The sequence below is a fragment of the Pleuronectes platessa genome, chromosome 8, assembly GCF_947347685.1.
Source record: "Pleuronectes platessa chromosome 8, fPlePla1.1, whole genome shotgun sequence".
Taxonomy (NCBI): domain Eukaryota; kingdom Metazoa; phylum Chordata; class Actinopteri; order Pleuronectiformes; family Pleuronectidae; genus Pleuronectes; species Pleuronectes platessa.
This window is the reverse complement of record NC_070633.1, coordinates 11,551,645-11,566,880: the sequence shown is the minus strand read 5'-3', so window position 1 is coordinate 11,566,880 and position 15,236 is coordinate 11,551,645. Positions and strand designations below refer to the sequence as shown.

The following is a 15,236-nucleotide window of genomic DNA, read 5'->3' as shown; positions in this document are numbered from 1 at the left end:
CAGACTTGTCTCTTCAGGTTCTTCTAATAACTGAATTAGTTGGAAAGGTTTGTGGACTCGCTGTCACTTACCCACCGGCTACTGAGGACAACATGATGGTGATATTTATGGGGGGGGGGGTTCAACAGCATGATGGAATTTTAAATGGTGATATATCACACACATTTACATAAGAGTTCTATGGTCAGGCATAAGAAAAGAAAAAAACGTTTAGATGTGGCCATCATGCTCTTCTTTCAGTTTGACATTATTCTTGACATTTCTACTTTTTTCTGATTCTGAATTTATTCTGAAAACTTTCCTCTAATGCCTGGCCTAAATTCTGTAAAATATGTATTTTGGTCTTTACCTTTATAAAAGTTTACAAATTAAAAAGATGATAAAAACAATGATTATGAAATAGAAGGGAATTAATAATATCCAGATGTTCATACCTGGAATTGTAGAGACTCAAAGGGTCAGATTCCTAAGAAAGGATTAACTAATAAACTCAGATATATTTAAATCGATTATTAATATAATTTATATAAATGATTAACTAATAAACCCAGATACATTTAAATCGATTATTAATATAATTGATTAACTAATAAACCCATATAAATATGATTTCCTTGTCAGGTCTGTGGGTTTGACTGAAAATCTGAATACTACGAGATGACGTAGGTGGAGGCGGGGCGGCGTCACAAGAGACAGAGTCCTGGGCGCCTATTGGCCACACGCACGTTAACGTACGTAGGACGTTATTTTGAAATTTCAGCGGCGAAGCGTCTGTGGCGAGTGACAGACGAGGAATTATCCATTTATTTCAAACTAGCATTAAAACACACTCGGGCTTTAACATGTCTTTTTCCAGAGCCCCGTTGAAAAGGTTCAACGAGCACGTTGGTAAGTAACGTCTAGAAACTAGCAGCTAGTAGCATGTTGGCTAACTGTCCTCCCTCAGGAGAAGTAGCTCATGTTAGCTGCTGTCACCACAGCTGCTAACCTTACAGACTGATATCCCCATTCTTAATTCAGTGAAAGACCTACAAATAAAACGAACTGACGTTGGTTGGATATGTCAAAGAAGCAGGACGTGGCATTGGTGTTTGTTTGATGCTAACTCGACTAACATTGTGCTTGTTGTGGCCGAAGGTTGTGCTCCACCGCCGGGGTCCTATGATATTAAACCCGGGGACCTGAAGGGAGCTGTGTCTTTCGAGAAATCGGATCGGTTCAGACCTCTTAAGGCGGGTGGGTAAATCTACTGAGCACAATTCAACAAGCTGTGGAAACTAACTGAACACAGTATCATCTGACCCACAATGCTCCCTTATGTTTTCATTGTTCGTGTCTGCAGTCCCTGGGGCTCTCCTGCCACCGCCATCGCCTACCAGAAATCCCCTGCAATCACCTTTCCGCAGGACAATGTCTGTGGATGGTCTTGTAAGTTTACTGTAACTTCTAATTGTAATAACATTACTAATGAATCACTCATATTTGTGCCTCTGTTATGAAATCATCCATCTCTATTTCTTGTCAAATCTCAGTCTGAAGGGTCAAGTGTGAAGAAAGAGAAGAACGGCTTCTCCATGGAGCTGAAACAGCAGAAGCTCCTGGAGAAAGAGGTGCGTTTCATCCTCCTGTGTTTATTGGTTACTAGTATTGATATGTGTTGTATGGACGATGACTGGTCCCTGCCAGATCAGCAGATGTTTACACTGCCACACCCTTTGCATTCTCACAGATCAGGTCCCTGGTTCAGCAGCGAGGGGAGCAGGACCGCACGCTGCTGGCCCTGGAGGACGAGCTTAAGAAGGTGCAGGCCAAGCTGCTGGCCATGGTCAGGGAGAGGACGGGCCTCTCTGCCAGTGTTACTACGCTTGAAAGACAGCGAGCTGAGCTCAAGAAAGTCAATGAGTTTCTAAAGAACAAGGTTAGTTTTATTTGGATTGAATGTATTCAGAATTCCTGTCTTGGCTTCTAAAATAATTTCTAGTATTTCTCGACAGTGTGCCACGAAAACTGTGACCAAGTGCATGTTTTTTAGGTTTCTGCTGACACTACAAAAAAAACAATAAATTCACTAACAATGGATTTGATGGAGGCCAGGAACTCTCTGGATGTGAAAAGTGAGGTATGCCTTGTGTTCACGTTCTACCTTCGTTATTCAGCAAAATACGGAATTCATTATTTATTACCACGTAAATATGAATCTGCTTTACTCTGACCTGAAGTAGACTGTATCTGTTTGTGTTTCCAGGAGCTAAGTGTCCTGCAGATTAACACTGAGGGTCAACTGAGGGTGCTAGAAACTGACCTGTCAGCTGCCAGGGCTACTGTTACAGCTCTAAAGGACAGAAACAGAGACCTGGGTAAGAATCATGTACACATAGTTCTACCAAATAGACAAATGGGTAGATTTACTTAAGGCTTCTTTTTTGTTTTATAGAGGACCTCCATCAAGTAACAAAAGTACTAAATGAAGAGCTGGAGACTGAGAATGCAAGGTTACATGGTGAGTTCTGTTGGTATGTTTTCGTTTGACACTATTCAAATTGACCAATCACGGTAAAAAAACAAAAACATACTCCAATTTATTTAGATAAGTTGCCAGATTTCTCTGCAAGTATCCCTCACATAAAGTTGCTCATATGTCCCTAGTACTGTTCTTGATGTACAAAGAGTAAAAGCCATTGTCAGACATGAGCACCAGAGAATGTCTGCAGAATTAGGTCCGGACTTTCTCTGAAGTTTGCTTTTCACATGCGAACAACACAGCGGGAGATTCTCTGCTCAGGCTTGTTCACAACAACACATGAGTCTCCGGGATGGCTCAGGTGAGGGGTGGAGCCGCAGACCGAGGACGTAATGTATCATCTTAGCTGCGGAGACACAATTTTTCAACACAAGGTATTGGTACTCTTATTCGGTGTCCACTCGCCTGCACTGAATCTCCTGCTGTGTTCTCATATCGGGTCTTTCGGAAATTCTCGTTTTTTTTTTTTATTAGAAGGCTTGGACATTTGCGTTCTCACAGAATGCCCAGAGGTTATCTGGAGTTCAGTGCATGTCTGAAAGGAGCATTAAAGGTTACAGTAAACATAATTCTTGCTTTTGTTTTGGGGATGGCTTGCTTATTTCTACCCACAATTCTGTATTGTTTTCCAGCTGTGATACGGGAGTTGAAGGAAGAGGTCCGAGTCTTGCAGGGATACCTGGATGCGTCAAATGACCAGATCCAGGTTATTTTTTAAAAGCCTATATGAGCAAATCATCCCAAAGTGGACAATCACTGTGAATTACAACGTTTATCTGTTTGTGTGCTTGTAGGATCTTCGCTTAACGCTTAAAGAAAAGACACAGGATAATACTGTCTCAGGTTCCCATATGGAGGAAGCAAAGTAAGCAAATACCTAATGGTTTCTCCAAGCAAGTTAGATCCCAATTGTGCATCACGACACACTTATTTGTCACTTCTCCACAGGCAACTAGAAACCAAACTGGAGCAGCGCGCAACTGAGCTTGAAACCACTCAGGATATGCTGAGACATAAAGAGGAGGAGGCACGGGTATTCCGGGAAGAGCTGCAGGCCTCAAAGGATGCTTTACGGGAGGTGGAGAAGAGACTGGAGAACCAGGAGCAGGAGCTCAAGGCTGCGCAAAAGTCAGTGGGTGACATGGAGGAGCAAATTAAACTGGCCAACCAAGAAGTTCACGACTCTCAAGCAACAGTTCGGCAGCAGGAGGCAGAGCTCGCCAGACTGAGGGAGGTTCTCAGACGGACGGAGAAGGAGCTGGATGAGAGAGTGGCTCATCTTGAACAGCGGTGTCTCTACTCAGAGGAAGAGAGAAGTGTGTTCACCTAGATCCCGATAGTGTGTTTTTTAATTGCCAAAAATTTATTAACAGTGATGTTTTTTATGAATTTTGTTGTTTCATTTTAGGCAAGACTCAAGAGGAGGGGCTGAGGAGGGTGCAGGAGTTAAAGACAGAGCTCAACTTGCTACAGGAGGTTAAACGAGATGAGAAAAAGAAACAAATTCAGCTTCTGCAGGAACATGATGCTCTAACTGAGGAACTGACAAAAGAAAAGGTTACACATACATTTTCCCTTCTGTGGCAAATTGATTTTAAATGAGTGCACTGACACTAAAGCTGTAACCTATTCTCAACTGTTTTCCACAGGCACTTGTAGACTCGCTGTCTGTGCTGGTGGAGCAGGAGAGGGAGGAGTCGGAGGAGCAGTTGAGACAGTTGAAGGAGGAGATGGAGGAGGTGCTGGGAGACCTTGCTATCTTGGAGGAGCAGGAGCAGAGTAGGATGGAGGTGGCGGAGAAAAGTCAGGAGGCCCTCCAGAAGCTACAGGACGAAAACAATGAGCTGGAGAGACAACTGAGTGATACTAGGGCACTGCAGGAGAGGTGAGCATAAAAAGGGAAAGTGCACTGTTTTTCACAGAAAAGAAAAGGTGAAAGTGAAGCTTTGGCCAATTCGCTTTAGCTCCAGAATCCATGTGGAGTTTGAAATGCATAGTTGTAGAAAAGTCGTCTTGCTCACTCTGCAATACAATATTTCCTTTTGGTTTTGTTGTGACTGCCTATGTTTCTATTTTGAGTCTTGAGCAGCTGGGAAACCGTCCCACTATACACACAGTTTAATGTAGAGAAAAATAATTGACAGGTTGGCAGTCCATCATAGGATTGACAGACTATTTCTGTGTCTGAGCAATTTAAAGTTTGCAAGTCACCTCACTACCTCATCTTTGGAATAAGAGGGGAACCAGGGTACATGGAGGGGAACGTGTTTTGGGGGGGTTTATTAGAGAGAGAAGTACAGAACGACGGAGACTGCTTGACAGGCTTGACACTCTACAAATCTCTTGTGTCAAATTTGAACAGAGTTTGGCAAACTTCTGATGTGCAGCTGCAACTAACTGTGATTTCATAACAGAATTTGTCAGTTTATTTGACAAGAAGTTCCCAGGCCTTTTTGTGAGTCAAACCCACACAGCCCTGTCAGACGAGCTTAAAAAAATATCTCTTCACTGATATCACCATCATGCTGCATACATTTAGCTGAAAATTGATTATTTAATACTGCTAATTATAGGAGGATTTCAAACGATTCTGGTAAAGTTTGCAATTGTTTTACAACCATCTGCAGCGGCAGGAGGTGCCAGTATCTTCTATCAAACCATAACTGTAAACTAACCATTTCAGCTGTTAAGCCATTAGTTTAACCTCGCTATGTCATTTCTTGTTTTTTTATATTTAGCTTTACTTATTTTTTTGCCTTCAATAATCTTTTAATACGTTTTAGCTAATTTAAACTATTTATCCAATAATTTAACAATTTCTTCTGCTTGCTTGCTTGCTAAGGCTTTTATCCAACACTCACTCCCAGTTGTGACGTGCTGACGACAGATTAGAGTTCATCCTCAACAAAAATATTACATTTTTTAACTAAATGTAGTTTGATTTATAAGTGGGCATTCAAGCCCATGTCAGCAGCAGCATAACCCGATGTGGTACAAGTTCTATCCAAATCTGTCAGTGGTCAAGGTGATGCCAAAACCCTGTTCAGAAATCTGTTTTTTACAATGATTTAAATCATCCATTCAATAATTTTTAATAACACGTCAAACATTTGCTTGCCAATTTCAGTAAGAGCTATGATGTGGCAGCTTTGAAAGAGGAGCATTTAGCTGCAATGCGACAACTCCAGGAAGCGCACACAAACTCACTGAGCAAGATGGGAGACATTGTCACAGAGCTTGAAAGGTGAGCGCTCGAGTTCAGTGTCAGTACTTGTAGAACATCAGTGTGATTTGTGTTGGCATTTACCTGTAGCTTAAGATTCTGTCAGTGTATGTTTCTCAGAGCGCTTGTCTGACTTTTCAGCACCAAAAACGCTCTGAGGGAGGAAGAGGAGAGACAGAAAGAACTAGAAGAGGAGGTGGAGAGAGTGACCCAGAAGATGAAAGAGGAGATGGACAAAGTGGTTAAAGAGAAGGAAGAGGAGATCAAGAGAGTGAAGGAGGGGCTGGAGGGGAGACAGTTAGTTGAAGAAAATGCCAGGGCGGAGAGTGCAAGGTAAGCTTTAAATTCACTTTCAGCCTGGGTTCGGAATAAGTGTCGCTTTTCCACCTTCTAAGTTTATTTTTCCCTTGACTGGATAGAATGTTGCTGGAGGTGCAGACTCAGCTGGCAAAGAAAGCTGAGGAGATAAAGGCCATGGAGTCAAACCATGCAGACCTGATCAGTCAGCTGCAGCAGGAGCTACAGCTGCAGACAAAGGAGAGAGAAGAAGCTCTGGGGCAGCTCGAGGAACAGAGAGGTCAGAGTGTTACTCGGCTCCAAAATGAGAAGGAAAAGGCACAGAGACTACTTGAGGAGGTCAGCCTGGCAAAAGAGGAAATAATGGAACAGCTCCAACGAGAAAGAGAAGAGGGAGCTAAAACTCAGACAGCCCTTCAGGAGAATATGGGAACACTGGAGGTTGAGAGGAAAGACCACCAGCAGGTCAGGTCAGAAATGCTCAGACTACAGGCAGAGCTAGAGAAAGCAGACAAGGAAAAGAAGAGTCTTCTGTATCAAGTTCAGCTCAAAGAGCAGTCAAGGCTCATTCTTGAAAATCAACTAAACATGGCAGAGCAGGACAGAAATGGGCTTCAGTCTCGCCTAGATGATGTCAAACAAGAGTACGTGAGCTCCCAGACCCAATTAGATCTTACAGAGGCCCTGCGGTGCGAGCTGGAAGAACAGCGACAAGACAGACGGGCTCTGCAGGAGCAGGTGGAATTACTTTCTCAGGAGAAGGTTACACTGCAGTGGGAGATGGAGGAGCAGCGACACGAACTACAAAGAAAAATAACTGAAGTGCAAGAGGAGAGGTATATGTGTGTGTGTTACCTATTTAACTCCTGGCCTTAAAAGTGTTTTGAGTGATTGGGTTGAGTTTGACCATGTGAAAGAACAGGTGTAAATGCACCCAAGATGCATTGTGGACAGATTTTTAATCTGATTGGCCAAACCACCTCTAGATCTGGTTAGAGCCGCCATGTGACCACATTGAACACAGGTTTTCTATGCATCTGCTAATGCAAATCCGCATGCAATAACTGAAGGCGGAAATTATTTTATCTCATTGTTGACACTGGAGACCCTTTTAAAAAAATCTTTTTAAATCTAAAAATCATATCCAGATATAATGCGGATACAAAACACATTTTAATGCCAGGTGCAAATGGAGTCAGTTTTCATCTTTATTTGTTTATTTATTATTTGCTGATTTAAACTGTTCATTCCTTTTCTCCAAAGCTCTCCGAGATCAGAGACAGAACACTGGAAGAAACAATACGAAGAGCTGTTTGCAAAAGTCAGGCCATTCCAGGTCAGTCATTTCCTTCATTCATCAATGAAGTCACATGTGAAATCTCTTTACAGAAAAACAAGTGTAATGTGAAAGCTTAGTCAGGAAAGCCTAAATCTTATGTGTTTCAGCTTACGTTTTTCATTTGACAAGACACAATTTCACTGTTTTGAATCAGACTCACTTCTCTCCAGCTCCTGCACAGTTCACATAAAAGAAACTGATAAACGCTCTGTGCAATATGATATAAGCTCAGCACAGAACAGACAAACAAATTTAGCACTAAGCTCTGGAGCGTGGTGAAGAGCAATGACTGTAGATAAATAAGGAAGACATCTCCCCTTTCCACTGGAAAAACAAAAATAAATTCATAATGTCCTGGATTCGGGTGCGGCCATCTTGTTCTGGTGACATCATTTTTGAAGCATTTGGAATCCACGCAGTAGTGATTATGGTGTCGAGTTGGGGTCCTGCTGATACACACTAAATTCATGCAAGTTGAACCAAAATTACTGACAAAGTTAAAATCATGATGTTGATTTGACCTCAGGAGCAGCTCAACGCATTTGCGGCAGAGCGAAATGCACTGCTCAATGAGAACGGGGTAAACCAGGAGGAGTTGAACAAATTGTCTGACGCTTACGCTCGCCTGATGAGCCACCAGAACCAGAAGCAGAAGATCAAACATGTGATGAAGCTGAAAGAGGAGAAAATCTCCCTTAAACAGGTAAAACTTGGGATACAGGAGTAGCATTAACACACACACACACACACACACAGACGCAAATCTTAAGCACATGTTCTTTATCCCCCTTCTTCCTGACTGTGTGTGTATACATGTGTTTCTACATAGGAGGTGTCTAAGCTCCGCTCCCAAGTGTGGCGGCAGAAGAGTGATCTGGAGCAGCTGAAGTCAAAGCTGCCCGGTGCGCCTGGCAGGTTTGATCCCTGCAAAGCTTTCCAACACGATAAGGAGAACAGGCATACTGAAGCCAATGAACCTCTTAAAGAAGGTAAGCGGCACGCTGACCTCTCATTGGCCTTGAGGACAATGAGCAGACAAAACAGTTCAGTATCATTTGTTATTCCTGCTCTTCATCTTATTTCGCCTAATTCTCTGTTTGTTTTGTCAGGGAATAATTAGGCGTAATGGAGTTCAAGAACTGGGAACTAATGGCTGACAAGTGTTAATTTCGAAGGTTTGGACTTTTGAATACTTAACCAACCTCCTAACGAGTGTTTTCTGCGTTCCCACATGTCGATGCATTACAGCCTTTTGTATTCAGTTTGTTACATAATGAGCCTGAGGATTTATCCGTTTAGATTATAAAAAGAAATGTGAGTATTGAAGCAGAGTGTGAAAATAATGAGGACATAGATGAAGTCTCTAGTGCTTAGAAAAAGCATTGTTGGCATAACATTTTAATATGTATTTTGGAATTTATCTTTGTAACTTTTTTAGAAATCTTGTAGCAACAGAACTAATAACCACTTCATGTGGAGTAGCTCTTTATTAACCTTTCTTGTTTGTAAATAAAGACAGATTTTAATACTCTTCTTAAACAAAGTGTTTCTGAGATTTATTTGCTTCCCAATTATATTTTTAAAAAATGGTTGCTTATGTCTTCTTGGCCATGTCCGTCCTCGGCCAGTAGAGTGCACTCTAGGACTGCAGCCTCAGGTTGTGGCACAGCAGAGGGTTATGGCAGCCCATCTATCACCCACTCTATATACCAACTACAAGCCCACAATTCCCATCTTTGCAAAGAAGAGCCTTGGGTTATGGGTCATGAAGCTTTATTTCCTCCATTTGATAAGACATTGCCAGCAAGTATTGGGCCACAAATTGACTTCGGGCCTTTTTTTTTTCAAGCTATATATGTTGCTCATCGTGGAGTGGCGAGTCAGTTGCAGTAGCCTTCAAGGTGGTGAATGCTGCATGGCTTATGACAGCATTGCTCCACGATGCCTCTCTTCACCTTGGGCTCAATGTGGCCAGACAGAGCCCTCTGCGGCTGGTGCTCTTGTTTGGATCTTTTTGACAGGAAGCCTGTGAAGTGGAGAAAGTTTGCAGTTAGCTATGTGTTAAGTCGGGTTGCTGCTTCACAAACCCCTCCGATTCCTCAAACTACCATTCAGACTGTTCAAGCTGTAATGGAGACTTAATGGCTATGTCATTCGATCTCCGCAATCCGTTTAGTCTTGTTGGCATCCATTTCAAGAGGAGATATGACGGAGCTCCAACAGAGACATGTCATAGCTTACACCTTCAAAGTTAACTTCAAAACATCAAAGGAGTGTTTGAGGCACAAGATCCAAATAACAAATTTTGGGAATAACTTTCACTGGGGATTTCACCAGATTTGTGTTTATTGGATTTGTCACATCATAGACGTTGAAAGCAACAATGAGAAACCACAAGTCTGGCTTCACCACTGAATTCAAAAGAGGCCACAGTGAGGCAGTGCACACTAATGATGGTCTCTACAAATACATAGTTTTAGTTCAGTAAAGTTTCCAACATGCTGTCCCTCTACATTTTCCTCCAGCTAGCATCCAAATTGGCGTTCTTATTAGACAGAGTCTGAACTTTGAACATGGTGCACAGGGACCGCAAAGACACAAAGCCAGCCTGAGGTCTCACGGGGGAATGTCTTGCTGTTCCTTTCTAAACTCCAACCATCAAGGGGACAATTACAACTTCTTTCTCAAAAGTCAAACAAAAAGAGTCACGCCTGTTCCCAGATCTAACACAAGCTTACCGAGCAGATCTTCCAGATCCCGCCTGTAGAGTCGGTTTGGACTGAAGAAAAAACCCCGTTCCCCACACACAAAGTAGAGGGCGTCCACCAGGTAGGAGCCACACAGGTGCTGGGCGGGGGCTGAGGACACCCCGCGGGAGTAGAGCACAAGCAGCAGCATCAAGGACACCGCACATGCTACCCTGGCCATAGGGCAGAGACCTATAGGGCAGAGCACAAATAGGGAAAGTTCACGAATGAAATGGCACTTCAAAGACAGAGTTGTGCCAAAATCCATCTATTAATAGTGATTTCCTCTGGGCCTGTTGGTTGAGGGTTGAAGGGTGAAGTGATGTTTAAATTTGATCCGAACTTTCTTGATGACACTCGAGCACAACAAGACCCCTATATTTCTGGATATAGCGTTTGACGGTGTTCGCTCTGATATTCCACCACATAGCTCCAGGCCTTGAGAGTATAATAGCACAAAGACAACACTGAAAGCACGCAGCAATTCCCCAACTCAAAATAAGGGCTTTGAAGTGAACTGAAAACTGAATAATTTATTCTTTCATTGGAAATCAAAGGCCAGGATGAAAAACTGCAGTGAAACAAGGTCTGTAGAAAAGTCACTGGATGGTATCTGACTCGAACTCTAAATCTTTTGAAGCTGTGCGAGTCTGAGCCCTGTTCTACCATTTAGAACAGGGGTGAGTTCAGAAATACTCCTTGATGACCTATGTGTTCATCAAGCCAGGCTTCAATGGGACAATGTGGTAATTATACTTCTTCATTGTTCGGCCGACCCCCAAAACTCTGTTATATGATGCTGGGCTCTTATAGATTCATATCTACAGACAGGATTTTAGGTAGACCATACAAGGTTATATTTCATGCTACTTCACCTGGATCCACTTCTGCTTCACTTCTATCTCCTGCTGACCTTATTTGATCTCAGCACCATCTGCTAAAAACTAGCAAACCTGCTTAAGTGTTACAAAAGCATTGTGGCTCCTCAAGGACAGTCCCCACTAGCTTAGCAGTTAGCGCTCTAAAGTAGGAATGATCTGTCCAAGATTCTGTCTGATGGACATTCTGCTGGATTTGAAGTTCAGCCCTTGTTTCAAGGGGGAAAATATATTTAGAAGTCATTTAGAAGCTATATAGACCTTTAGTGGACATCTTATAGTGTTCGGCAGATCATTGGATTGAAAATGAATCATTTTAACAGTGTCTTTAACAATATACCTGTGCCAGGCATTACAATATTGGCAGAGTGCTCTATCTGGCCCGCCACTCCTCTATCCCTCTTGGGCTCATGCCCGGTTTCTTGGCACAGTCGATTGGTTGAATTAAAGAACCCCGCCTGCGCTACTCTTTACTTTCACCCGGTTTATTCTACATCAATTTTAAAAAGTTGAAATCTCGAGACAAAGGAGAGAAGCTTGCTTACCTGGGTGTGAGGCCCTGGTGCAGCAGAGCAGCTTGTAGGCACTAATGAAAAGGGCCTACAGGACTACACCGGTACAGAGAACATCTCCACTTGGCCACCTTTCCCCTTTATAACTCCCGGTGTCCACCTGGCCTTTGTCAGCCTCAGCGGAAAAAGCCATGCTCCTCTCATTAACACACTGACCCGTGAGCACGCTGATCTGCTCGTGAGTGGCATTAAGTCAGTTTACTGAGAGTATACCAGCCGCAGAGGTGGGATAAAGTTAAGAAGGCACCCAGAGTGATACCCATTTCAACCCCTGCTGCTTGGTGTCCTGGCTGGCCCCGATGACAGGCTGACAGACAAACACCATATGCCACATTCTGATCACATAGCATAGATTAGCGGCTTATTAGTGACCACTAGTGGTGTGTTTTAAGATTGAGCTTTGTGCACGAGTAATGCTCATTAAAACATTAGCCTGCCTGTCTATCCCTTCACCTCTACACATGGGGAAAAAAGCCGGTTTACAAAAATACTACAATAAATCATACACTTTAAAATGGATATGTCATTTATTTTTTAATTATTGAGTGAAATGCCAATAGTAAAGTTTCAAGACACTACAAAAAGTGTTATTGGGTTGGTCATCATGTGGTTGTGTGAGTTATGTTCCAAAATTGAATTGTCATGTGATCAAATCAGCTGTGTTGCCCTGAAACATGACTATTTTCACCATAGCATTATTATTCACATTAAACTAAAATAATGTGTGATGAGTCAGCAGTGTTGTATGCAAATCATCAATGTTATTTTTCTCAGAGAGGCGGTTGGCCCTCTCTGAGAGCCGTGTTTTATTACACAGGTTTTGACTTGCACATCATGAGCAGCAGCAGATGTCCTCCTGTAATGAGGGTGGGCCAAATTTAGATGAGAGGTGACACACTATAATTTTATATCCACTGATGACTCAGTTGTCAAAGTCTGAGGATGCTGCACAGCTGTGTATTACCAACTCTTTGTCTCTGGGGTTTCATTTAACCTTTAGTGGATCCAGTAAAACTTCATGGTTTTTCCGTTAGTCTTTCACTGATTTCCAATTTGCACTGGCTGCATCGTTGTGGTTATACAACCATAACTTGCAACTTTGGGGGGGGGTAAACCCATTTTCCTAAATGAACATGGAGCTTTAAATTCAATTACTCTCCAGAGTTTGTTCTTAGGATTTAAGCTGCAGTAAATAAAGACGCATGTACACGAGTATCAGCTAAACTGTCCCAGAAGCAGGAATCAAGTGATGTCTTAAAAAGTTTCACCTCCTCCTTTTTGCCGTCATATTCAACATTGAATTTCAGACTTTACATTTTCACCTCGGATACGATCCAGCGGTCAAAAATTCCAAAACAATACAAAATGTCCTCAGATTGGCAGAGCTGTCAAATCCTATTAACTCCTGAAGCTCTCGCATCATGTTACATCAACTTTTCTCATGTCCCCCACATATCATGTATGTAGATGTGTATTTACATCCTGCTTTATCTTTTCCCTTCTTATCACTGGAAATGATATGTGCACCTTTGTATATAGTGCTTTAAATCAAAGCATGCAATATCTTGGGTTCATATTCAGCTCCATCTGCTTTAGGTTGCTTGTTGTGTCCGTTCCATATATTTTTCATAGGAAACTACAAAAAAAATGAAAGATGCTCTTTGAAAGGACTGCCAACAAAGCTATTCATGAGAGGAATGTTTCACAATCTAATTTCTGCTCTGTTTGGTCCAGTGCTGTGAAGTTACACACCGTTTGAAAGAGGAAAATGCAATAAGCTTGCATTCTGACCCCTTGCTGAGTTGAATATGGAGTCCTATCTAAACATTACAGATATGAAGATTTAGTATGAACAGATCTGAAATATCAAACAGCAGCCGTCAAGTCATCTCAAATGTTGCATCGGAGAAAATGTGAGCTCACATCAGTATTAGTATACAGGATAATGAGCATATGTACAAATCTGATTGTATTCAGTTTTTATCCAGAATAACAGACCGAGCAAAGCCTCCTTGTGGAAATGATTAATAACAACATGAATGCTGTTCTAAAGAAAAGGGACATTTCAATAACAAGGCAAATCAAAAGTTGACCAAAAAAAATAAAGAGACAAATTGTAAAAGCAATGAAACGCAATACAAAAAAGCTTTTACAAATTTGTAATTGAGAATAAATAAAATAAAATATATAATAAAAGAGAAGTAACAGAGAGATTTGACGGGGTTGAAAACCTTTCTCTTGCTTGAAATGTCCTTATAATTAAGGTTAGACAATATGGAAAAAATGAAATCAAGATGAGAAAAATCACATCAGTGGATATCGATAATTTTCATGATAAATTTCACATTATTTATTTGACAGACTGATTTTAGCTCAAGAGTGAAGGTTATGGTTATAAACTGGTCTTTATGAGCAATAAATTGATATATTCATGTATATTGAGCTTTTGTCATATTGCTACTGCTAAAAATGATATAGCTGTAATTATTCATATTGGTTTAATGCCCAGCCCTATTTTAATCCATAGGAAACACACACATTTGACTTTTCTTTTCCAGATTTTGCCCAAGGTATAAATGCCTTCTTACAGTATTAGTAATGTACAGAATTCAGCTTTAGTTTCCTCTGACTACTGATTCAGTTTGTGGTTTCTCAGTAAACGTGTGAGTTGTAGTCATTCAAGACACAATAAGGCCAGTAATCCAGAGCCAGGAATGTTCTTGTGAAGATTTTACCCCAATCTGTCAGAGAGGGATCAGCTCAAAGTTCAACTTGTTAATCATTTAAATTTCCCTCAAGCTAATGAGTATAGTGAAGAAAAAAAAAAAAACTAGGGTTTTTGATGCATAGAATTTTATGTTTGATGTATTGTACCAAATTTCATCATGCTGACATGAAATATTTTTTTAAAGAATGGCACTAAGAGAGCGCATACCCCAAAGCCTTCTGAAACCACATTTAAACTCATTAAATTACACTCTCGCTTAAATATCATTCCCCTATACATGTTGCTTTTTATCATGAAGATCTATGACTGAAAATAAAATTTTCAATCTGCCCCATGATCCAGATCCACACTAAAGTTGAATGGGTTCTTTCCTGACCCGTGTCCTGTCCTTCCCTAGCCTGGATGCCAGACGAACTTAGCCCCGCCCACAACATTTTTGGTCGGGAAGCTCGATCTGGAGCCGCTCCATTGGAGAGAAATTATGCTCCGAACAGAAGCTGTTCAGACCAATCACATTGTCAGGGCGGGCTTTATACGATGATGGACAGATGATCAACCATAGATATGTGATCAGCAGTGACGTAATCAACTACGTCATCAAAGTGCGCATGGGTTGACTTTGTTTTCCACAAACATGCCTGCCGCTGGAGAGCTGAGATGTGTAGATGCTGCCATTGAATCTGTTTTAGAAGACATCGACAGCACATTCATTTTGAAAGAGGAACAGAGAACGCGGAGGCGACGCCAAAGCGCCGCGCCGCGCTAATCCCTATCGCGCCGGCGCTTGGCTGTTCACACCGGACGCTGAAGCGACGCTGAACCGCCGGGCAGCACTAATAATATCACCCGTTGATCCAGTAGATTAAAAGCATATACTTACTTGTTGCTCCTACATTAAGCAACAGCGTCCCACCATTTGTCTTTTTTAGTG

The 15,236-nt window shown here is 41.8% G+C and overlaps 2 protein-coding genes across 2 annotated transcripts; one reads left to right on the top strand and one right to left on the bottom strand.

Annotated features, from left to right (window-relative positions):
* The first annotated feature begins 736 nt into the window (after positions 1 to 736).
* On the top strand, positions 737 to 8,917 carry hmmr (hyaluronan-mediated motility receptor (RHAMM)). Its single transcript, XM_053428827.1, has 20 exons — positions 737 to 888; positions 1,138 to 1,236; positions 1,343 to 1,428; positions 1,533 to 1,610; positions 1,730 to 1,918; positions 2,033 to 2,119; positions 2,246 to 2,357; positions 2,435 to 2,500; positions 3,154 to 3,227; positions 3,316 to 3,386; positions 3,470 to 3,837; positions 3,930 to 4,078; positions 4,171 to 4,406; positions 5,649 to 5,765; positions 5,886 to 6,077; positions 6,164 to 6,877; positions 7,305 to 7,377; positions 7,907 to 8,083; positions 8,210 to 8,369; positions 8,490 to 8,917. Exons 1-20 carry the CDS (start codon positions 843 to 845, stop codon positions 8,498 to 8,500), a joined length of 3,105 nt encoding a protein of 1,034 aa, XP_053284802.1. The 5' UTR covers positions 737 to 842; the 3' UTR covers positions 8,501 to 8,917.
* Positions 8,918 to 9,260: 343 nt separating this feature from the next.
* Positions 9,261 to 10,308, bottom strand: LOC128446204 (insulin-like). The gene is made up of 2 exons (XM_053429196.1): positions 10,119 to 10,308; positions 9,261 to 9,406 (listed from the first exon to the last, which is right to left on the bottom strand). Exons 1-2 carry the CDS (start codon positions 10,306 to 10,308, stop codon positions 9,261 to 9,263), a joined length of 336 nt encoding a protein of 111 aa, XP_053285171.1.
* Between the last annotated feature and the right edge of the window lie 4,928 nt (positions 10,309 to 15,236).